At 43.0% G+C, this 25317-nt stretch overlaps 1 protein-coding gene and 2 non-coding genes across 3 annotated transcripts in view; all 3 read right to left on the minus strand.

Annotated features, from left to right (window-relative positions):
- The window catches only part of LOC124117878 (ubiquitin carboxyl-terminal hydrolase 40-like), a 73608-nt gene that overhangs the window by 27353 nt on the left and 20938 nt on the right, over positions 1-25317 (minus strand). The window contains exons 13-21 of the mRNA XM_048391159.1: positions 24655-24818; positions 23302-23383; positions 20670-20838; positions 19712-19799; positions 18376-18449; positions 16603-16904; positions 15420-15492; positions 12589-12633; positions 11085-11193 (exon numbers count right to left, since the gene is read on the minus strand). Of these exons, the coding sequence (XP_048247116.1) occupies positions 11085-11193; positions 12589-12633; positions 15420-15492; positions 16603-16904; positions 18376-18449; positions 19712-19799; positions 20670-20838; positions 23302-23383; positions 24655-24818 (1106 nt within the window). The remainder of the gene's footprint in view (positions 1-11084; positions 11194-12588; positions 12634-15419; positions 15493-16602; positions 16905-18375; positions 18450-19711; positions 19800-20669; positions 20839-23301; positions 23384-24654; positions 24819-25317) is intronic.
- On the minus strand, positions 5303-5495 carry LOC124117901. The gene has a single exon (XR_006858386.1). It is a non-coding gene; the product is annotated as a U2 spliceosomal RNA (small nuclear RNA).
- LOC124117912 lies at positions 7267-7459 on the minus strand. The gene has a single exon (XR_006858395.1). It is a non-coding gene; the product is annotated as a U2 spliceosomal RNA (small nuclear RNA).

Consider the following 25317-nt stretch of genomic DNA (forward strand, 5'->3'; position numbering starts at 1 on the left):
TCTCGAAAGCAATATCCCTTTCAAAGTTGTATCGTGAAAAAGCTTCCATTTTATAAACATGAAAATAAGGATTTGAATATTGGAATTAGCATCTATAAATATTGAATTTTGCAATAAGTAAATATAAATTGAACACGTTATCTGTTTTTATGTTCTCTTTAACTCAAAATAGTATCAATTCTGCACAACATGTCCTATTGTACACATGAACACACTGGTCCATCAACACTGACACTTCATCTCGAAACTTTTTTATCTTTTATTACAGTCCCAAAACAAGTGAGTCATTGTTTCCTTTTCATTGTGACAGAAGACAGATCATTTCGAACATAATTAAGCATATACAGAAAAGAGGTGAGGTGAAATTTGGTTTAACATCGTGTCCAAGATTATTGCACTTATATAGCGACGTGCATGCACGTGTGTGTGTGTGTGTGTGTGTGTGGCTGCTTGTACTACACCGGGCTGATGCCGATTTCTAGTGCTAGCCCACTGAGATACCATGTCACAGTTTAACATGAATACCCCACTCAGACACAGTATACTGACTCCGAGCCGACCAGTCCTTGCTTTAACCCTTAATGCCGAGCGCCAGACAGGCCATCTTTTAACGTCTTTTGGTATGACGCGGCCAGGGATCGAACCCCGGACCTTCCGCTCTCCAGTCGGACGCTCTACCACTGGACCACGGAGGTGGTCTATACAGAAAAGAACTAGTTGTGAGAATTCTGTGGGTAATTTTGTTTTGAAACCAATGCAGTCTTATGCCCTGTGTTTTACTGAATGTTTTACTACAGACATTGTTCCAAATTAATTTTCGCCTAGAAATTTCCATTTTTCTTGCCCTTTAGCTTTTTACTTCTGTAGAAATGAATGAAAACAAGGCAAAAAGTGAGCAGGGCTCACTAATTAATACTCCAGACTTTGACTCCAACATATTTCTAAGTTCAAAACATGAACAAAGCAATATTTCTAGAAAATCCACTTATCGAAATCAAACTTTGCACTGCACCTCTCCTATTGGAATAGAAAGTGTTCCTTAAATTCGAAAAGAATCCATGAAGTCTTTCTCAAGTTACAGGTGGAACATGTTGAAGTAAAACAAACATTAATAGTTCAAAACATGGACAAATTCATAAATTCTCAGAAAATCCACATATAAAATCAAACTTTGCACTGCACCTATTCTATTAGTACAGAAACTGTTTGCTAAAGTTGAAAAGAATCCATGCAGTAGTATGTAAGTTATAGGTCGCACAAATCTTTAAGTGGATAGATTCTAAGTAAAAAATGAAAAATAGCTGTATTTTTTTCTGAAAATCCAACTATTGATATCAAACTTCGCACTGCACTCTCCTTTAGGTATAAAAAGTGTTCACCAAGTTTGAAAAGACGGAATTCCTTGGTATAACTATATACCCCGCCCTTTTATATCCTTTCAACCTGACTTAGAAACTATGGGGATACATTTCAATTTAAATGTAGTTGCTTGTTTCTATCAAACTTTAATATTTTCATATTTTCAGAGACTACCGTATTCGTCATAATAAGCGCCCCGCTCTAATAAGCGCTCATTTGCTAAGATATTGGCTAGTGAACAATCCCAATTAGCACCCCTTCCGATTGATCAATGTACACAAGACTTATTTATTCGCGTATAATATGCACTCATGTGTTATATGCACCCTTAATTATGGGCATTTAATTCTGGAAAAATATATCTGTCGTACATAAACATTTCAGGCTGTCAGCATAAACCACGAAATTTATCTTTCAACTCTGTATTTTTCTCCAAATTAACATTCTAATAAGAGCCCCCTATTTGTAATTTTGAGAGCGCCCTGGACGCTTATTACGTCGAATACGGTAAGCGTTTGTCTACCTTTACACCATCTTGGTAGGTACAAGTTTGTGATAATATCGTTATGTTTCAATTACAAGAGCTGCATCAATAGAGCCAGAGCCTGTGTCCCATATGACTAACTCACTCACTAACTAACTTAATGACATATTCTTCCCCAGGGGGAATGGGCCAGGAGGGGTCTGCCTGTGGGGGTGAGGTGTCCCACTCTAATCTTTATCTATATATTCCTCCCCAGGGGGAATGGGCCAGGAAGGGGTCAGGCTGTGGGGGTGAGGTGTCCCAGTCTATTCTTTATCTATATATTCCTCTCAGGGGGAAGGGGCCAGGAGGGGGTCAGGCTGTGGGGGTGAGGTGTCCCGGTCTATTCTTTATCTATATATTCCTCCCCAGGGGGAATGGGCCAGGAGGGGGTCGGTCTGTGGGGGTGAGGTGTCCCAGTCTATTCTTTATCTATATATTCCTCCCCAGGGGGAATTGGCCATGAGGGGGTCAGGCTGTGGGGGTGAGGTGTCCCAGTCTATTCTTTATCTATATATTCCTCTCAGGGGGAAGGGGCCAGGAGGGGGTCAGGCTGTGGGGGTGAGGTGTCCCGGTCTATTCTTTATCTATATATTCCTCCCCAGGGGGAATGGGCCAGGAGGGGGTCGGTCTGTGGGGGTGAGGTGTCCCAGTCTATTCTTTATCTATATATTCCTCCCCAGGGGGAATTGGCCATGAGGGGGTCAGGCTGTGGGGGTGAGGTGTCCCTTACTTACTTACTTACTTTGGAGATTTAACGTGCGCTTTCCGACTGATGCGTATTTCGCACACGGGCCCGGCCAGGCCATTTAATGTGTTTCCGAAAGGGGCGAAAGTGGTCTGTGCAACCCAAGAGGGGGGTTTAGGGGTTGCTTATATAGAATTTGGGAATTTTGAGATTTGGAATAGATGCCGATGGGGTTAGGGAGGAGAACTAAGGGAGCTGGGTATGGTGGATGTTTGTTTGTTTATGTGATTTTGTTTTGGTAGGTTATTGTGTTTTTAGATGCGTTTTATTAGTTCCGTTTTTATTAAGAATACGCCTAAGGCCTTGAAGTTTTCTAGTTTATTTTGTGGGTTTAGTATTGCTTCTAGAGTTAGAGCCTTGTTTAGATTGAGGGTGGTTTGTAATGCGGTTCGATGTGTTAGGTAGTGTGTGCAGTGGATGAGTGCGTGTTCTAGGGTTTCTGGTTGTTTGCAGTGTGGGCAGTTACCTGTAGTGTGTTTTTTTAAATTTTTTAGGTGGTTATTTAGGTTGGTGTGTCCTGTTTGGAGTTTAGTGATTACTCTGTCGATTTTTTTGGTTTGCTGAGCACTTTTTTGATTTGGCTATTTGAGTTTAGATATAGGTTATGCCATTTTTTTGTGATTTTTTGCTTGTTTACACTTTTAATTTCTGATTTTGAGATGGGTAAGTTTAAGCTTATTTCTGGGATTTTGAGGGATAGTTTAGCTGCTTTATCGGCGTTTTCATTACCGTATATTCCTACGTGGGCGGGTATCCACAAGAAGGTTATTTGTTTGCCTGCCTTAGTTAGGTCGTTAGAGCTTTTAAGTATTTGATTTATTAATTTAGGTCAGTTTTTGGTATTTTTGTTTTGGAGGGCTTGCAGTCCACTTAGGGAGTCGGTAAGTATTAGGATTTTTTTGTGTTTTTTTGATTCTTGATTATGGAGGGCTGAGGCCATGCCCATTAGTTCTGCCGTGAATATTGATTGGTTGTTTGGGAGTCGGAAGGATTGTGTGGTTTTAGTTGGTTGTGTGGTATGGACTCCGAAACCTGTGTGTTTGGAGGTCGAATCTGAGGATCCGTCCGAGTAAATGTGACACCAATTTGGCCAGTTTTCGTGTATGTATGCTAGTGTGGTAGTTTTAGCTATGTTTGGGTCGGTTTGTTTATTTATTTGGCTAGCTAGTGTTGTGTCTATTTTGGGTATTTTAAGTTTAGGGGTGAAGATATTTGATTGTTTGCAGTTTTGTTTAAGATTTTTAATTTGGTGTTCATTTAGGTAGTTTGTTGTTCTTTGGGATATTGGGGTAAGTAAGGGGTGTTTACGAGCTAGAACTTGGTTTTTGGGGCTGATGTTTTGGTTTATTAAGTTTTGGATGAGAGGGTTTGATTGGGACGTGGCCCAGAAATTTAAGCTTATCTGTTCCCTGCGTAGACTTAGTGGCATTTCTCCTGTTAAGGCCTGAAGTGAGGTGTAGGAGGTGCCATGTTGGGTGCGTGTAATTAGTTTGAGAGCCTGATATTGTATTGAGTCAAGTTTTTTAGATAGAGAATTGTTAAGGGTGTTGTATATGGCGCAGCCGTAGTCTAGTTTTGATCTAATTAGTGATATGTAGAGAGAGAGGAGGGTATCTTTGGATGCTCCCCAGTTAGAGCCAGTTAGGCATCTTAGGGTGTTTAGGTCTTTACTGCATTTAGTTGTTAGGTTTTGGATGTGAGCATCCCAGGTGAGATGTTCATCGAAAATAAGTCCTAAGAATTTGGTTTGTTTTTGAAATTTGATTGTTTGATTGTTTAGCTGGAGGATTGGGGAGGCGGGTTTCATGTTTTTATGTTTGAATACTATTCCTGTTGTTTTTTCTGAGTTAAGGGAGAAGCCCCATTTGTCAGCCCATTGTTGTATTTTATTAAGAGATTTTTGGAGTAAATTTTGGACCATGTTGGTGTCCCAGTCTATTCTTTATCTATATATCCCTCCCTACGGCGGGAGGGTTGAGGGGTGAGGGATCCAGATGACAGATAATTCCTCCCTTGGGGTGTGGGCAGGAGGGATATTGGCTGGGAGGGTGGGGCGTCAACACATTATACATTGCTAGTGGGCAGGGAGGGTGGGGCGTCAACACATTATACATTGCTAGTGGGCAGGGAGGGTGAGGTGTCAACACATTATACATTGCTAGTGGGCAGGGAGGGTGGGGCGTCAACACATTATACATTGCTAGTGGGCAGGGAGGGTGGGGCGTCAACATATTATACATTGCTAGTGGGCAGGGAGGGTGGGGTGTCAACACATTATACATTGCTAGTGGGCAGGGAGGGTGGGGTGTCAACACATTATACATTGCTAGTGGGCAGGGAGGGTGGGGTGTCAACACATTATACATTGCTAGTGGGCAGGGAGGGTGGGGTTGGGATTTTTTTTTATAGAAAACAGTTTTATTTGAATCAAGTTGGGGACAAGTGATACTTGTACAAATATTGTCTTGCGATTGCCTTGGCTGTGAGGGTGTGACATCTATTTGTGATTATTTAGTCTACACCAGTGACATGGGGCAGGGAGGGGGGTTGGCTGTGAGGGGGCAGGTATTCACTGATTAATTATTCCACACCAGGGACACTGGGCAGGGAGGGGGGCTGGCTGTGAGGGTGGGCATCCAGAGTCTATTCTTTATTTATTTATTTCTCCCCAGGGGGAGTGGGCCGGTCCTGGAGGTACTGCAATACCAGGTCAACCCGTGGCAAAGGCGGAGCAAGCCCCTGACTCTTCGCCGAGTACCAAAAATCAGTTTAATATCGATGTCCCCCAATGGGGGACGTATCAGATATTAAGCTGATAAGAACAGATACTACACTTTGATCTTAGCCAAAAGGCCGAGAAGCGATACTGAAGTCAGGCTTCATTTTAATTTTATACTGGGCTAACTACCATGATCCCTTGGTGTTCTGCTAGTTCTCAATCAGATGATTTATTCACATGGAGGGATGTACATTTCAGAATTACACAAACATGGACTTAAGGATAAGATCTACAATGTGGTTTGTCAGGAAAAGTATAAAAATTCCAGTAAGTGGAGTATTTTCTAATAAAATCAAGTCTGTCATGATATCTCGTTCACAAAGAACGTAGGGCCCACATCAGTTAAACTGGTTGTACGCAAGACCGGATATACTGTGCTATAAATAGATGTACACAACCCGGGTCAGAGCAATGGAGTTGGGGGAGGGGAGAGGTGGTGGGGGAGGGAGAGATCAGAGGCTACACAGACACAGGTGGGGAGACTGTATGATGTAGGAGGGGTGGGGGCTGAAAGGGGGGTGTAGGGGACACTCAGCCATGTCCAGACATCTGACCACCAACTCATGTAACCCAGACATCTGACCACTAACTCATGTTATCTAGGTCACCAGCTTGTGTCAGTCCAGCAGATATAACAGTACAGGACCACCTAGTGTCAGACCAGACTCCATGATTATATATACATTTACATACAACAATCATTAACCCTTGTTCATTCCCTTCTCAGCTCTAAATGCTTAAATAATTAGAGACTTGAGGGTTCCTTAATCCTTAATCCTCAAGGGTCCTGTTATATACAAAATGTTATTCATAACCTTATTTTGGGGACTAACATTTAGTCTCTGAAATCTTATATCACACAATATCCTTCTTGACTCTAAAAATAATTTTTTTTTCCCTATGCTGATTTCAGTGTGGAATAGAGCTAGCTTGAGCTGGCTAGACTTGCTTTTGTATGCATTTCTAGTTTTTATTTTCATAAAATAAATATATTCCACGGTCATGGTGCAGGACTAGGTAGTCTACAGCAACAGAGATAGAGAGGGTGGGCCTGGGGGGTATGGACACTTTGTCTCTGAAAATATATAATTTTTATAGAAACAACTAACTCCATATTAATTGAAAAGGAGCCCTAGTTCGACGAGAGATACAGAACCTAAGGAAAGTCTTGACTTTTGCATTACAGAAAGGGCTAGGCAGAAGGCAGAAGGCAGAAGGGAGAAGGCAGAAGGCAGAATAATATGGTTCAGGGACTGTGAGACAATGAAGGACTATTCTTTGATTCTTTACTGATCCCCACAGTGAGTGGGCACTAGGCAGAGAGGGTGGGGTTGATGTGAGGGTTTGATTCTTGATTCATTCCCAGGGGGAGGGGGCAGGGTGGGGGGCTGGCTGTGAGGGTGGGGCATGTGTTCACTGATTACTTATTCCACACCAGGGACACTGAGCTGGGAGGGGGGCTGGCTGTGAGGGTGGGGCATGTGTTCACTGATTACTTATTCCACACCAGGGACACTGGGCAGGGAGGGGGGCTGGCTGTGAGGGTGGGGCATGTGTTCACTGATTACTTATTCCACACCAGGGACACTGAGCTGGGAGGGTGGGGTTGATGTGAGGGTTTGATTCCTGATTCATTCCCAGGGGGAGGGGGCAGGGAAGGGGGCTGGTTGTGAGGGTGGGGGATCCAGGGTCTATTCTTTATCTATTTATTTCTCCCCAGGGACACTGGGCAGGGAGGGTGGGGTTGTTGTGAGGGTTTGATTCTTGATTCATTCCCAGGGACACTGGGCAGAGAGGGGTCTGGCTGTGAGGGTGGGGGATCCAGAGTCTATTCTTTATTTATTTATTTCTCCCCAGGGGGAGTGGGCCGGTCCTGGAGGTACTGCAATACCAGGTCAACCCGTGGCAAAGGCGGAGCAAGCCCCTGACTCTTCGCCGAGTACCAAAAATCAGTTTAATATCGATGTCCCCCAATGGGGGACGTATCAGATATTAAGCTGATAAGAACAGATACTACACTTTGATCTTAGCCAAAAGGCCGAGAAGCGATACTGAAGTCAGGCTTCATTTTCATTTTATACTGGGCTATGTACCTCGATCCCTTGGTGTTCTGCTAGCTCTCAATCAGATGATTTATTCACATGGAGGGATGTACATTTCAGAATTACACAAACATGGACTTAAGGATAAGATCTTCAATGTGGTTTGTTGTGAGAAGTATAAAACTTCCAGCAAGTGGAGTATTTTCTAATAAAATCAAGTCTGTCATGATATCTCATTCACAAAGAACGTAGGGCCCACGTCAGTATAACTGGTTGTACGCAAGACCGGATATACTGGGCTATAAATAGACGTACACAACTGGGGCAGTACAATGGAGTTGGGGGGAGGGGAGAGGTGGTGTGTGGGGGAGGGGAGAGGTGGTGTGTCTGGGAGAGATCAGAGGCTACACAAACACAAGTGGGGAGACTGTATGATCTGGGAGGGGGGTGGGGGGTGAAAGAGGGGGTGTAGGGGACCTCAGCAATTACATGAGTCCGCCAACTCATGTAACCCACACTTACTCATGTTATCTAGGTCACCAGCTTGTGGCAGTCCAGCAGATATAACAGTGCAGGACCAGACACTAGACTAACACTTAGTCAATGAAAACATGTCTTTAAAATAATTATATGTTGTATTCTTTGAAAGAACCATTTCTTTTCTGCTGTTTTCAGATCAAGCAAACTAGACTTGGTTAGTTTCATTTAGACTTGCGAAGGCTTTAAGTAAAAAAGAAATATCTAAAAAATATAAATTCCACAGTCAAGGCGCAGGTATAAACCAGTCACCTGAGCATATATATACTTACATACAATAATCACTAATTTTATGTTCATTGTCTTCGCAGCTCTAACTGCTTCAATATTTAGAGACTTGAGGGTTCCTTTGTGCATAATACTCAAGGGTTCTGTTGTATATAAAATGTTATGCATAGCTTGATTTTTGGGACTATATGTTAGTCTACAGCATCCGAGATAGGGGCGGTATAGTCACTAAAGGGGGGGGGGGGGGGGCACACTGGTGTAGGGTCAGGGGGTAGTCACTATGAGGGGAGAGGGGCACTACAAGATGCCTCGTGTTTTGTTTGTTTATTTGTTGTTTAGCGCCACACTTAGCAGCAGCAATACATGCTTTTGGGATACGATGACATGTATCAACCAAGTCAGTGAGCCTGACCGCCGGACCCAACCACTAACGACAAGCCTAGTCGTCTTTTTCGGCAGGCATGGGTTGCTGAAGACCTGAGGGAAGTGGGTGGAGCTCTGTGAACTGTAGTATTCATATTTAGCTGCTAAACTGACTGATCCAAAAAACTTCTTGACAAATAAAGTAGAAAATACTGAGCTACTCAAATTAACTTTTAAAATGACCAGTTATAAATAAGAACAAGCCCAATCACATTAAGGTAGTATAACTAACATCGTTTGTTTAGATCTGACCCAACAGCTGGTAACAATGGCAACTGTATCATCTCAGCTGGTTGGACATTAGAGTTTCGAAGTATATACAGTTATGTGATACCAGATCATACAACCACATGAGGAGAACACATATACAACCACACGATTAGACGAACATCTAGTCTCTGAAATGAATATATTGTACAGAAAAAAAACAGTTGTTAAATTATCTTGATAAAAATTGGGATACGATGACATGCTTTAACCAAGTCAGCGAGCCTGACCACCCGATCTCGTTAGTCGCCTCTTACGACACGCATAATCGCCATTAACAGCAAGCATGGGTTGTTGTAGACCTTTTCTACCCCGGATCTTCAAGGGTCAGATACTGAATAAACATGTCTAATGTGAAATATAATGAAATAGAGACATCACTCCCAAACAAATCGTTGGTAATAGAATAGTATAGTGTAAATCGTGAAAATATTAATGCAAAAGTCGACCCCTAGGCTAAAATGCACTTTGGAATTAAGGCTTAAAAAAATAATAGAATAGGATAGGCAATGGCTTTTGAAAATATAGTGTGGATGGGAAGTGTTGGTTTTTTTTGAGGGGGGTAAACAGATGTGTAACCAAATAAACAGTTGTGTACAATCAACCTAGGAAAGGGCCTCCCTACATAAATGTAGTTCTTCAGGAGTAAAATACTGGAATACAGTACTTGACTTCCGCTGGACTTGAACATTTAAGGATTATTTTGTTTTAAAATGGAAATAAAAATGAAACATGCGGCGAACTTAAACTTGATGCAGGCGGGTGCCTTAGAACCAAGACTATTATTTTTTTTAGCCTAATACGAGTAGCGTTGCCTTTGAACAATGAAAAAAACTCAAATGATGACAACCAAGACTTAGAACTCCATGCGTTATGCGTTCACCACGACAGCTGTTGTTGTACTGGACATGTCCACGATGTGGGTGAGCAGTGTCTTGCTTGTAATTATATATCAGATTACTGGACAAGGTTTCCAAGAACACAGCTGGATCAACTTGTGTGAACAGACTGACCACATTTGACCTGGAACTTGGTGAGAAGCACTGTCTAAATCCAGTGCTCAGTTGCATTGTTTAATGGGAGATTTGTTTTTTGTTTCCGCCCTGCGCAGCAAACCTGAGATGACAATAAGCGCCAATATGTTCCAAAAAAATGCATCACTATATTTATGTGAGCAGGGATATTACACTAAATAATAAAAAAAAATCAGGCACTTGTACTCTTTCTCTAACTTTCCTAATTCTTGTCCAGTAAATTGATGAAAAAGCTCCAATCCAAGTCAAAAGATTATTATTCCACTATATAAGACAGCTACGCGACAAGCGCAAAGAACAATTGTTCTATCATGACGTCATTTCTGGATATTCGAACATGTGCTCGCAACTTGATGACATTGTATATTGGAAAACATTATTTTTGAGAGGGATGTGTCTATTGAGTTGTTCGCAGTAGATGTTGAACAATTGCATCCAGAAGTGGAAGTGATATGACAATCAGTATTAGGAGAAAAGGTACAGATAACCGATGTGAGGATATGCGGGAAATACCAAACTTAATCCACCTGTTTGTAAAATGGACTTGTCCGACATTTCCAAGGTTGGATTCTTGTCAGGGAGTCATCATTATTATAATTAAGGTAACTATTTTTAAAGCTTGCACATTTTATCAACATCCTTAAAGTGGCTGTACATAATGTTGATATCTCATATAAGAAATAAACAACTCGTGGCTTTTGTTTATCATACAACAAAACACTGCAGGAAGAATCAACCATTTGGGGCTGCACCCCTCATGGTTAAATCTCCCTGCAGTGTTTTATTGTGCGATAAACAACACCCACTCATCATTTATTTCTTAAATAGTACCAGGAGTCCATAGCTGATTGGTTGGTTTGATGTTTACCGCCGCACTCAGCAATATTCCAGCTATATGACGGCGGTCTGTAAATAATCGAGTCTGGACCAGACAATCCAGTGATTAATATCATGAGCATCGATCCACGCAATTGGGATTCGATGACATGTATCAACCAAGTCAGCGAGCCTGACCACCCGATCCCGTTAGTCGCTTTTTACGACAAGCATAGTCACCTTTTACGGCAAGCATGGGTTGCTGAAGACCTATTCTACCAGGAGTCCGTGGAATATTTCAATGAGATGAACAGAAAGAGGCACTCACGTGGAGGTCGCAGCCCAATCGTTGGATGGTCCACACGGAGACGGCCCCCATCCAGGAGGCCGTCTTCACTGAAACTGGAAACTGTCAAAGCCTTCAGCTCACTGAGTGTCTGGAAACAGGGCACAAGAAGTTGGTTCATTACAAATGCTGTTCTTCATTTTACCTTCAAAATCAGTTCTGGGCGAGTGCTGTTGTTTGTCAGAGTGACATATAGTTCAGAAGTATTGTGAGATATGTACACCTCTGTTTGAAAGGCAGCACTACCTTAGTCACAGGGTGACATCTGGTTTTGTGAGTGACTGAGTGAGTGCTTTAAACAGTATTCGATCAGTTATATCACGGCGTGTCAGCTTAATGTGGGAGGAAAGCCCGAAGTGATGCAGGTCTCAGACATTTACCACTTCAGTGAAACCCACGAGCACGGGTATGGTGCTGACAAACCTAGAAACATGATGTACAGGGTGTACAGGGATTCAAACCCACAATCATAGGTTTCTGGCGTGCCCAAGGGACGCAACTCTGCACAGTGAATTGCGGCACCCTAGACGACTTGGCCACCCATGCCCTGTCTGGTTTTGTGAGATTGAAAATATAGAAACATTTTGATTAAAAACTTTAAGGACTTTCCTTAGGATCTCATTTTAGAGAATTAACTACAAATCAACAAAGGATTTGAAAACAACAACAACAACAACAATAGTTCACTTGCAAAGTGCATAACCCCATATACATGAAGGCTTCAAGCGCTGCATTATTATTACCCCTGTCAATGGATCAACAGTGTGCACTAAATGTTTCATTCTCAACTCCCTGGGGAGTATACAACCCAAGCTGCCTGTGAGGCACAAGAAGGTTAACAACCACATTGCCTTCTCATCCTACCGCGTACCAATTCACTGCTGGGTGGGCACATTTTGAACAAAGTCACTTGCCCAAGGAGACGCCACACGTGTCACATGTGCTTCAGTGTGGGGCAGGATCGAAGCCGCAGAAACTGTCAGGAGCCAAGCTGCCGACAAGAGTCATCCATCCAAGGATTCTCCGTGGCCATTGTCGCTTAACTTCACCTGATTTGTGACAGGGCTGTACACAGGACTATGTACCATACTGACCAAAAACATTTGTCAAACAAGACATGAAACTGATGTGGCCTCATTTATTAATATAAGCAACCTCAAGATGGAGGTGTTTGTTTTTTGTTTAACGCCACACTCAGCAATATTCAAGGTATATGACGCCGGTCTGTAAATAATCGAGTCTGGACCAGACAATCCAGTGATTGACATCATGAGCATCACTACGCAACTGGGATACGATGACATGCATCAACCAAGTCAGCGAGCCTGACCACCTGATCCCGTTAGTCGCCTCTTATGACAAGCATAGTCGCCTTTTACGGCAAGCATGGGTTGCTGGAGACCTATTCTACCCCGGATCTTCACGGGTGGACATACAGGCATGTACATGAGATCTCTACCTTCAAACAAAACCAACCATCACTTACCATGTCCTTTGTGACTTCTATTTGTCTTGTCCAACGACACTGAGTCTGCAGAAAAGATAAATACATTGTCTCACAATTGCTACACTTTCTTTAAAAATATTTTTTAGAAAAAATAAAATATATTTATTCCTCTGTAATCCATACATTATTGTCGGAAATATATATAGTTGATTTTTCATAGCGAACAAAAGCAATGTCTTGTGCATCGACACTGAGTCTACAGAAAAGATAAACATATTGTCTCACAAACAGGCTACCCCGGTATATTTAGTGTTTTGCATGTCACACAAATTCATTGGAAATTCACATATAATATTTCACAAAAGCAATAAAAACTAGTGACACACAGTGAAACTTCAAGAGTATCCATGGAAACAGATCAAGATATTACCCAGAAACGGTTTAAGGGAAGTGTATTTCTTGGTTTGTGTGCTTCTGAGACTGCTTTGTTCTCGTAGTAAGAAGTTGGCAGAGATCATTATCTACCCATTTCATGAATTATTAATAAAAAGTTAAAGTTGGTATGAATTTTGTCGTGTCTTTTAAATTTTCTATTTCATCAAAGAAAGACTGGTTAGGCATAATGAAAACAGTGGAAGCCCACTGGGATATCATGCCGTAGTTTAACAATCAGACACAGCGTACGGACCCCGAGCCAACTAGTCCTTGTTTTGTCCCCAAAAATGCTGAGCACAAGACGGCCAGGGATCCAACCCACAACATTCCACTCTCCTGGCAGACACTCTATCCACTAGACCATGGAAGCAGTCACAAAGTCTGTTATTCCTCCTATGACATTATTTATTGTAGAAATTATGAAGTACTTACAAAATATATTTTGGTACCTGATCCCTGAATCGGTTGAGTCTTACCTCTTGTCTCATATTTTCAGTTTTATAATGGATTGTACAACTGTGTTGCAAGGTTTGACTGTACAACTGTGTTGCAAGGTTTGACTGTAGAATTGTGTTGCAAGGTTTGACTGTACAACTGTGTTGCAAGGTTTGACTGTACAACTGTGCTGCAAGGTTTGACTGTACAACTGTGTTGCAAGGTTTGATTGTACAACTGTATTGCAAGGTTTGATTGTACAACTGTATTGCCAGGTTTGATTGTACAACTGTATTGCAAGGTTTGACTGTACAACTGTGTTGCATGGTTTGATTGTACAACTGTGTTGCAAGGTTTGAATGTACAACTGTATTGCTAGGTTTGACTGTACAACTGTGTTGCAAGGTTTGATTGTAGAACTGTGTTGCAAGGTTTGAATGTACAACTGTGTTGCAAGGTTTGAATGTACAACTGTGTTGCAAGGTTTGATTGTAGAACTGTATTGCTAGGTTTGATTGTAGAACTGTATTGCTAGGTTTGACTGTACAACTGTATTGCAAGGTTTGATTGTAGAACTGTGTTGCAAGGTTTGATTGTACAACTGTGTTGTAAGGTTTGATTGTAGAACTGTGTTGCAAGGTTTGATTGTACAACTGTGTTGTAAGGTTTGATTGTACAACTGTATTGCAATGTTTGATTGTACAACTGTATTGCAAGGTTTGATTGTACAACTGTGTTGCAAGGTTTGATTGTACAACTGTATTGCAAGGTTTGATTGTACAACTGTATTGCAAGATTTGATTGTACAACTGTGTTGCAAGGTTTGATTGTAGAACTGTATAGCTAGGTTTGATTGTAGAACTGTATTGCTAGGTTTAATTGTGCAACTGTATTGCTAGGTTTGATTGTACAACTGTGTTGCAAGGTTTGAATGTACAACTGTGTTGCATGGTTTGATTGTAGAACTGTATTGCTAGGTTTGATTGTAGAACTGTATTGCTAGGTTTGACTGTACAACTGTATTGCAAGGTTTGATTGTAGAACTGTGTTGCAAGGTTTGAATGTACAACTGTGTTGTAAGGTTTGATTGTACAACTGTATTGCAAGGTTTGATTGTACAACTGTATTGCAAGGTTTGATTGTACAACTGTGTTGCAAGGTTTGATTGTACAACTGTATTGCAAGGTTTGATTGTACAACTGTATTGTAAGGTTTGATTGTAGAACTGTGTTGCAAGGTTTGATTGTACAACTGTATTGCAAGGTTTGATTGTAGAACTGTGTTGCAAGGTTTGATTGTACAACTGTATTGCAAGGTTTGATTGTACAACTGTATTGCAAGGTTTGATTGTACAACTGTATTGCAAGGTTTGATTGTACAACTGTATTGCAAGATTTGATTGTACAACTGTGTTGCAAGGTTTGATTGTAGAACTGTATAGCTAGGTTTGATTGTAGAACTGTATTGCTAGGTTTGATTGTGCAACTGTATTGCTAGGTTTGATTGTACAACTGTGTTGCAAGGTTTGATTGTACAACTGTGTTGCAAGGTTTGATTGTACAACTGTATTGCAAGGTTTGATTGTACAACTGTATTGCAAGGTTTGATTGTACAACTGTATTGCAAGGTTTGATTGTAGAACTGTGTTGCAAGGTTTGATTGTACAACTGTGTTGCAAGGTTTGATTGTACAACTGTGCTGCAAGGTTTGACTGTACAACTGTGTTGCTATGTTTGATTGTACACCTGTATTGCTAGGTTTGACTGTACACCTGTATTGCTAGGTTTGACTGTACAACTGTGTTGCTATGTTTGATTGTACAACTGTATTGCTATGTTTGATTGTACACCTGTATTGCTAGGTTTGACTGTACAACTGTATTGCTAGGTTTGACTGTACAACTGTATTGCTAGGTTTGACTGTACAACTGTATTGCTCAAAAGAGTAATACAAAACAAATAGAGGGAATAAATGATGAGAAACAATACTTAAAAGCCGACCTGCACACATCTGTTTTCCACAACCACAGTAAACTGGTTTCCCCTGCTCACAGCTGCGGGGGCCACGGCGTCACTGAAATAAATGTCAGTCACAAACGGACAGTAAAAAAACTGCTGTATAAGCATGAAAAACACCCATCATGATCACGCACAATCACACCTGAGGAATAGTGTTCAATACTTAGAAGGGTGAGATGAGGTGAAATGGGGTTTAATGTCACATCCAAGATTATTGCACTTATTGTGTGTGTGTATGTGTGTGTGTGTGTGTGTGTGTGTGTGTGTGTGTGTGTGTGTGTGTGTGTGTGTGTGTGTGTGTGTGTGTGTGTGCTAGCCAACTGAGATACCATGCCGCAGTTTAACATGGATATTCCACTCACACACAGTATACTGACTCTGAGCCGACCAGTCCTTGTTTTAGAACCTTAATGCCGAGCACCAGACAGGGTAACAACAGGTACCATCTTTTAACGTCTTTTGGTATAACGCGGCCGGGGATCAAACCCCGGACATTCCACTCTCTACTAGACCACGGAGGCGGTCATATCTAGAAGGGTTTACTCTTGAAACAATCACAAGAATTTATTTTTCAATATGACCTATTTCAACTTTACAATTGACAAACTAGTTGGTCTGTGTCCAATATATTGCACTAGATGCACTTATTACCAACTAAGGGGCGGTGGGGTAGCCTAGTGGTTAAGGGGTTGGCTCGTCAAGCCGAAGACCCAGGTTCAATTCTACAGATGGGTACAATGTATGAAGCCCATTGTTGGTGTCCCCCGCCATGGTATTGCTGGAATATTGCTAAAAGCAGATTAAAACTATTCCCACTTGAGCCAATTTCAAACTCAACTGCAGAGGCATAGCAGGAAATCACTCATCATTTTGACAGTTTTTTTTATTACAGTATGACTAATAGTATTTGATTTTAAAAAAACATTTCACATATTCCGTCTAAAAAAGAGGACTGGTATGGTGCTGACAAACCTAGAAACATGATCGGGGCAAACAAGGATTTGAACTCATGATCATAGGTTTCTGGCGTGCCCAAGTGTCACAACTCTGCACAGCGAATTGCGGCACCTTAGACGACTGGGACACACGTGAACCTAATCCATTTGAAGCTAAGCACAGGGATGAGAAACACAAGAAAACAATATGGATGCCAAATAAAACTCACTTTTGTTTCGTCTTGTCTTCAGCAACAATATGGTCTCCATCCTGGAAACTCAGAACAGCCAAGGGCAAGGAAACATCCTCGTCATTCAAGGACAGAAAGGCAGGCGACAGGTCAGATCCCACGATCTTCTTTAGAGTCAGATCTGACTCTTGTATTCCGGTTAAGGCACAGACTGACGATTTAAAGGCAGCAAACGAGATGTCTTTGGAAAAGCCGCAGCTAAACTGGGATGGGTTGCCGTAGACGATAGTCAGATAGATGGGCTCACATTCCGGACCAGTAGGGATGGACCCCCCTCCCACCTGCCACAGAGGATGGGGAGAGAGTGAGTGAATGTTGTTTTACACCACAGTCAGTAATATTAAAGATATAGGTGAGGTGAGGTGAGGTGAGGTGAGGTGAGGTGAGGTGAGGTGAGGTGAAATGGGGTCCAAGATTATTGCACTTATATAGCGACGTGCATGTACATGTGTGTGTTTGTGTGGCTGCTTGTACTAGTCCGGACTGATGCCGATTTATAGTGCCAGCTCACTGAGATACCATGCCGCAGTTTAACATGAATACCCCACTCAGACACAGTATACTGACTCCGGGCCGACCAGTCCTTGCTTCAGCCCCTAAATGCCGAGCGCCAGACAGGGTAACAACAAGTACAATCTTTTAACGTCTCTTGGTGTGACGCGGTCGGGGCGGACGCTCTACCACTAGACCACGGAGGCGGCCATTAAAGATATAGCACTACATCCTGTTGTTCATTGAGTCTCAACCAGGCATACCAATGGTTAACAGCATGAGAAATGATTGTCAACATTTGGCACAATGACACAGCTGGGCTGCAGATTGTACAATCCAACATTAAGTAGTCATTTCTTAAAGCTAATATCAGATTCTTCACTCACATTCGAGAAGATCTGACACACCCAACCTGAGAGGAGGCGTACACAGGGATCGATTTCACTATATCCAAGCTGCACCAGTGCAGGTAAAACATTGCTAGTGAAGGTGACTTGTATTGCCAGGATGCACCCAATGCAGGTAACATTGGTAACATGGGTAACAAGTGCACGGCAGTGGTTATATTTGAAAAAAGTGGAAAACTGAAGAACTGGCTGCAAATCTTTTAGAATCCAGGAAATAAACGTTCCTTAAAATAGTAAAGTACACAGGTCTGAATGCAGTGAACTTACAGAAGTAATTCTTAACAAATACCACTAGAACAGTCACTCATGAGGTTACAATCACAACAAACAGTTACTTTGAAACTTCTGTTTGCGGTTGTTTACTGGATATCCAGGTATGAAAAACCACATACAGATTTCCCCAAAATAAAATACAGGAGCACATTCTCAAGTTTATTTTCTCTTTGAATTTTTTTTATAACTGAAATAACTGAAAACTCAGTGTTTACTTTTATGATAAACTGGTGCAACCAGTATTTTGGTGGTGCAACCTGATTAAGTTACTTGGTTGCACTGACATCATGAGCATCGACCCACATATTTGGGATGTGATGACATGCATCAACCAAGTCAGGGAGGAAGTGAAACAAGCTGGTGAAGTATTGATGAGAGAGTATACACATAGTGTTTAGATCTGCATCTTGTTGTTCATAGTTGCCTCCCCTACCTGTGCCAGGATTTGGTGATTGTGGGTTATAATCCAAAGTTCTCAACATTCTGGCACATCATGGCAATTCAACTGCATGAACAACACCAGTATTATTTTGATTTCCTCAGTTAAATGTTGTTACAGATACTAGAAGCAAATACAGACCAGTTCCCCGTCCCACACGAACAGCTTGGCGTTGTTGTCGATGTTCAAAGATGAAATCAGCTTCTCAGGCTCATCTGAAACAGAGACATCCTTTGTTTGTTTGTTTGTTGCTTGTTTAATGTCGCACGCAGCAATATTCCAGTTACATGTACATGACTGTGGCTGGTAAACAATCAAGTCTGGTGCAGTATGCAGCATACAGTATGCAGTATGCAGTATGCCATGAATGTTTATCTGATATGCACATGCCAATAATTCATGTTGAATTTATTTTTCCATCTTTTTTTCTAGCAAAAAATAAAAAAAATTGCACTAAGCTTATTTGCATCCATGGTTATGCATTTCATGTGAAAATTCCAGTCTAGTTTTACTTGTATCAGCTGCAGACACTGACACGACTCAAGAGTTGATAAACTGGATGCCAAGACATGGGGCTGGTGGCAGATATAATCAGGAAACACCAAATGAAAAACATCTCAACCCTTGTCACGACCATATTTAAAAACATTTCCAAGGGTTATAAAATGGACATCCATCATATGATATCTCTGCGATGTCCAAGCGCTGAATGGTTTCAAAATGTGTGTGGCGACAGCAGCAGGCAAATCATGTCAATACAGTAATGAATTAACTCACCTGAGACACAATCATACAGGTGAGAATTAACTCATCTGAGACACAATCATACAGGTGAGCATTAACTCACCTGAGACACAATCATACAGGTGAGCATTAACTCATCTGAGACACAATCATACAGGTGAGCATTAACTCACTTGAGACACAATCATACAGGTGAGCATTAACTCACTTGAGACACAATCATACAGGTAAGAATTAACTCATCTGAGACACAATCATACAGGTAAGAATTAACTCATCTGAGACACAATCATACAGGTGAGCATTAACTCACTTGAGACACAATCATACAGGTGAGAATTAACTCACCTGAGACACAATCATACAGGTAAGAATTAACTCATCTGAGACACAATCATACAGTAATGAATTAACTCACTGGAGACACAATCATACAGGTGAGAATTAACTCACCTGAGACACAATCATACAGGTAAGAATTAACTCACCTGAGACACAATCATACAGGTAAGAATTAACTCACCTGAGACACAATCATACAGGAAAGAATTAACTCACCCGAGACACAATCATACAGGTGTGCATTAACTCACTTGAGACACAATCATACAGGTGAGAATTAACTCACTTGAGACACAATCATACAGGTAAGAATTAACTCACCTGAGACACAATCATACAGGTAAGAATTAACTCACCTGAGACACAATCATACAGGAAAGAATTAACTCACCCGAGACACAATCATACAGGTGAAACCCAGCAGGTAAATCAAGCATTCTGTGCAGAGTCAACTTGTCAGGAACCAGATTCCCACCCACCTGGAACAGATGATATGTCTGTGACGGGACCTTGAGTGATTTTCATAATAAAAGTCTATTTCATAATAATTAGTGAACTTCAGCTGCAGGTCCGCATTTTGGCATAATGGATCTGCATTATTTGAAATAGTAATTAGCATTGTTTTGAAAGTTATCAGATGTGTTCACACATATGAAAGTAGGACTTTGTCTTTGTCAATGTTTGCATGTTTTCGAACTACCACAATGCTTTGTGTATATACAAGGCTAAAAATATGTGAAAACACTGAATCTGGATTTACTGTTTCACGAATCATTTTCCAATATGTAAACATCAGGAAGTCTTTGACTGAAGCAGATTTTCTGATGGGACATAGAAGAAGGCAGTACAAAAATAACGATAGAACTTCGGTATAGGTCACAGACTTGATTACACTTGTACATGTATTATCATTTGGAAGTTTAGATAATCAGCTTTTATCTCATTGAAGCTATGTTTATGTACCAGACATAATCAGAAGTCCAAAACTATAAACCAATTGAACATATCTGATACCATAACATTAATAATGTGACATTTTCAGTGCACCAACTTTAAACTCGCCTTTGTGAGTTAGTAATATCGATGTCACTAAGTTAATTATATTTGCTCAAGCCCAAACTGACACAAATGGCAGACTTTAATCTCCTTGGCCAAGTCACAAACAGGCGCTGGCAACGAAGGATCATGATCAGGATTCGAAACCCGGATCCTGGCAGCAAAGGGATGCAACTCTGCACAGCGTAATGCATCCCCTCACACTTCTGTATCACCCATTCTCCTTCTATAAGGAATCACTGAAATAAGTCATACCTCTCTCACAGAGAAAAAATTAACCAAATATTTCGAACCTCTCTAACAGACACCAACAAGTCTGCCACAGATTTCCGTCTGTCGATGGTGAGTTCTGAAAACTTCCCACTGGGGTGAGACAGCTTGAGCGCCCCTTCCTTGTAGTGATAGTGAGGCTCGAAGTGGAGCTGGACGGTGATTGTGTTGACCTTCACGTCGTACTCTTGTCTGCGAACAAAAGCAGAATCTCAGAACAAACCGTTTGTGTTATAGCTCGGCAAATGTAAGAATGTCATCTACAGAATGTAAGAATGTCATCTACAGAATGTAAGAATGTCATCTACAGTGTCAGGGGCAGGATGCGTAGCGACCATACAAAAGTCCTGTGATTGTATTTCAAACCACTGATTTTCAGATTTGAGGTCAGACGCTTGACCAAAGAGGTTAAAGAGGTCAATCAGCTAACTTGCAAGGTGAGGTTGTCATCTGTTGGCTACTCCACTCCCTGCTACAAGTGTTTACAAAGTGGGTTTATATGACACAAGCCCGACAGTCATAAATCCTTTAAACCAAGTTTCAAATGTCACATAAACTATGAGTCTTCATGATCTTCCGCAGAGTGATGAGATATTCTACTGCCCTGGAGTTAGACAAACATTCAGTCCCAGAATTTTTATTTATTTATGAAATTGTCTTTTAATACATAATAGAAAGGAGCAGAGAAATCTCTTCATTTTCAGAAATTAAATACCTAGACTTGCCAAAGTATTGTAGACAAACCTGATCCCCCTCACCTGGAGGAGACTACCTGACCCCCTCTCACCTGGAGGAGACTACCTGACCCCCTCTCACCTGGAGGAGACTACCTGACCCCCTCTCACCTGGACGAGACTACCTGACCCCCTCTCACCTGGAGGAGACTACCTGACCCCCTCTCACCTGGACGAGACTACCTGACCCCCTCTCACCTGGACGAGACTACCTGACCCCCTCTCACCTGGACGAGACTACCTGACCCCCTCTCACCTGGACGAGACTACCTGACCCCCTCTCACCTGGACGAGACTACCTGACCCCCTCTCACCTGGAGGAGACAAACCTGACCCCCTCTCACCTGGAGGAGACTACCTGACCCCCTCTCACCTGGACGAGACTACCTTACCCCCTCTCACCTGTAGGAGACAACCTGACCCCCTCTCACCTGGAGGAGACAAACCTGACCCCCTCTCACCTGGAGGAGTCTACCTTACCCCCTCTCACCTGGAGGAGACTACCTGACCTCCTCTCACCGGTAGGAGACAACCTGATGCCTCTCACCTGGAGGAGACTACCTGATCCCCTCTCACCTGGAGGAGACTACCTGACCCCCTCTCACCTGGAGGAGACTACCTGACCCCCTCTCACCTGGAGGAGACTACCTTACCCCCTCTCACCTGGACGAGACTACCTGACCCCCTCTCACCTGGAGGAGACTACCTGACCCCCTCTCACCTGGACGAGACTACCTGATCCCCTCTCACCTGGAGGAGACAAACCTGACCCCCTCTCACCTGGAGGAGTCTACCTGACCTCCTCTCACCTGGAGGAGACAAACCTGACCCCCTTTCACCTGGAGGAGACTACCTGATCCCCTCTCACCTGGAGGAGACAAACCTGACCCCCTCTCACCTGGAGGAGTCTACCTGACCTCCTCTCACCTGGAGGAGACAAACCTGACCCCCTCTCACCTGGAGGAGACAAACCTGACCCCCTCTCACCTGGAGGAGACAAACCTGACCCCCTCTCACCTGGAGGAGACTACCTGACCTCCTCTCAACTGGAGGAGATAAACCTGACCCCCTCTCACCTGGAGGAGACTACCTGACCCCCTCTCACCTGGAGGAGACAAACCTGACCCCCTCTCACCTGGAGGAGACTACCTTACCCCATCTCACCTGTAGGAGACTACCTTACCCCCTCTCAACTGGAGGAGATAAACCTGACCCCTCTCACCTGGAGGAGACTACCTGACCCCCTCTCACCTGGAGGAGACAACCTTACCCCCTCTCACCTGTAGGAGACTACCTTACCCCCTCTCAACTGGAGGAGATAAACCTGACACCCTCTCACCTGGAGGAGACTACCTGACCTCCTCTCACCTGGAGGAGACTACCTGATCTCTCACCTGGAGGAGACTACTTGATCCCCCTCTCACCTGGAGGAGACAAACCTGACCCCCTCTCACCTGGAGGAGACTACCTGACCCCCTCTCATCTGGAGGAGACAAACCTGACCCCCTCTCATCTGGAGGAGACAAACCTGACCCCCTCTCACCTGGAGGAGACAAACCTGACCCCCTCTCACCTGGAGGAGATAACCTGACCCCCTCTCATCTGGAGGATACAAACCTGAACCCCTTTCATCAGGAGGAGACAAACCTGACCCCCTCTCACCTGGAGGAGACAAACCTGACCCCCTCTCACCTGGAGGAGACAACCAGACCCCCTCTCATCTGGAGGAGACAAACCTGACCCCCTCTCACCTGGAGGAGACAACCTGACCCCCTCTCATCTGGAGGAGACAAACCTGACACCCTCTCACCTGGAGGAGACAAACCTGACCCCCTCTCACCTGGAGGAGACAAAGCTGACACCCTCTCACTTGGAGGAGACTACCTGACACCCTCTCACCTGGAGGAGACAAACCTCTCACCTGTCTTTTGCCAAGTTATCATTCTCCAGCAGGATGTCTGCCAGGATGTTGTCTGGAATCTGGTACCCAGGATTTCCATCTGCTAAAGTAAAATAACAAGACAGTGGAGAGTGTGGTGCAGAATAGAATGTGTAGTTTCTGGGCTTCAGGATCCTGGCATACCTAAGGGGCACAACTCTGTACATAAAATTGAAGCATCTTAGACAACTGGGCAAACAAGTGTGGACTGAACACACAATTTCATAAATTATCCCCAAAAAATATTTCATGATCCCGAAATGTGTTTTGTTCAGTATGCATGAATTGTTCGTAACAGAAGTATCCTGCAGTCACTTGCCTTCCCAGTGTATGTGCCTGAAGCATATACTGTGCTGGGTGTATCTTTGGGCCAGCGGCCTACATCAGTTAGCAGTAACAAGCAGATACACTTCTGGTCTAAAGATCTTGACCTTCTTATTCAGCTATGTGATGTCACAAATGTAAAGTTATTGTTATATGCTGCAAATACAGTCTGAATTATCTTGTTCACAAGTAAAGAAAATCTGTGAATGACATTGACATTGTGGAAATGGAAGAGACCAGCCTCCCCTATCATTTGGAGGAGACAAAACAGCCTCCCCTCTCAAGTGGAAGTGACAAAACAGCCTCCCCTCTCATGTGGAAGATACCAGCCTCCCCTCTCAAGTGGAGGAGACAAACAGCCTCCCCTCTCAAGTGGAAGAGACAAAACAGCCTCACCTCTCAAGTGGAAGACACCAGCCTCCCCTCTCAAGTGGAAGAGACAAAACAGCCTCCCCTCTCAAGTGGAAGAGACAAAACAGCCTCACCTCTCATTTGGAGGAGACCAGCCTCCCCTCTAGTTTGGAGGAGACCAGCCTCCCCTCTCAAGTGGAAGAGACAAAACAGCCTCACCTCTAAAGTGGAAGACACCAGCCTCCCCTCTCAAGTGGAAGAGACAAAACAGCCTCCCCTCTCAAGTGGAAGAGACAAAACAGCCTCACCTCTCATTTGGAGGAGACCAGCCTCCCCTCTCAAGTGGAAGAGACAAAACAGCCTCACCTCTCAAGTGGAAGACACCTACCTCCCCTCTCATGTGGAAGAGACAAAACAGCCTCCCCTCTCACGTGGAAGAGACAAAACAGCCTCCCCTCTCATTTGAAGGAGACAAAACAGCCTCCCCTCTCATTTGAAGGAGACAAAACAGCCTCCCCTCTCATTTGGAGGAGACCAGCCTCCCTTTCATGATACGTTTAGGGAGGCCTTACAGTGAGGGGCTGCTTATTAATTCCTCCTCTACAAGGTATTTGTTTTATCTTGTTTTAAAATGTCAATGTGGGAGCCATGCCGACCTACCCTCCTGTGTCCTGGCTTTCTGTTTTCTCCGATAGAACAACATGTATGCACTCTCCCTCCCTGAGAAGTGGTTTTCGATCTCCTTCACTGTGATGGGGGAGACTCGGGAATCGTCGAAGTTGAACCACCGATATCCCACTGGTGCAGACTCTGGGCTTGTCGGTCTGCACACAATAACACAATCACAAAAACAGAGCCACAAGATGCTGAAGCTCACCTGAATTGGGAAGAAATGACGACAGAAATGTTTAAAATTAGATCAGAACTCTGAGAGCATGTTTTAGAGACACCATCACTGGGTTTGTTCATACACAGTTTCACCTTCACCGGCCTTGTAGTTTCTTCGGAGATGTCAAACATGGAAAAGTTAGGGACTGACAACCAGACAGACGACAACAGACAACAAAAGCTCACTTGACTTTCAGTCAGTTGAGTTTAAAACTGGGATGGGTCTACTAGTCAACCTTGCCGGACAACTTGTGTCAGATGTCCATTAAATTGCATAGATGCATTGTATCTATTTTCCCTACTATTAAACAGGAGACACCATTGGTCATATCTAGCTAGTCTGCAAGTCATTTCTGACTAGTAGCTTATGCAACATAGCTAGATTTGGGAAAAAACAACTAGTCCATCTGAATTTTCACAAGACTCGGACAGGCT

This window comes from Haliotis rufescens, unplaced genomic scaffold (assembly GCF_023055435.1).
Source record: "Haliotis rufescens isolate VD_foot unplaced genomic scaffold, xgHalRufe1.0.p SCAF_10, whole genome shotgun sequence".
NCBI classification, from domain to species: domain Eukaryota; kingdom Metazoa; phylum Mollusca; class Gastropoda; order Lepetellida; family Haliotidae; genus Haliotis; species Haliotis rufescens.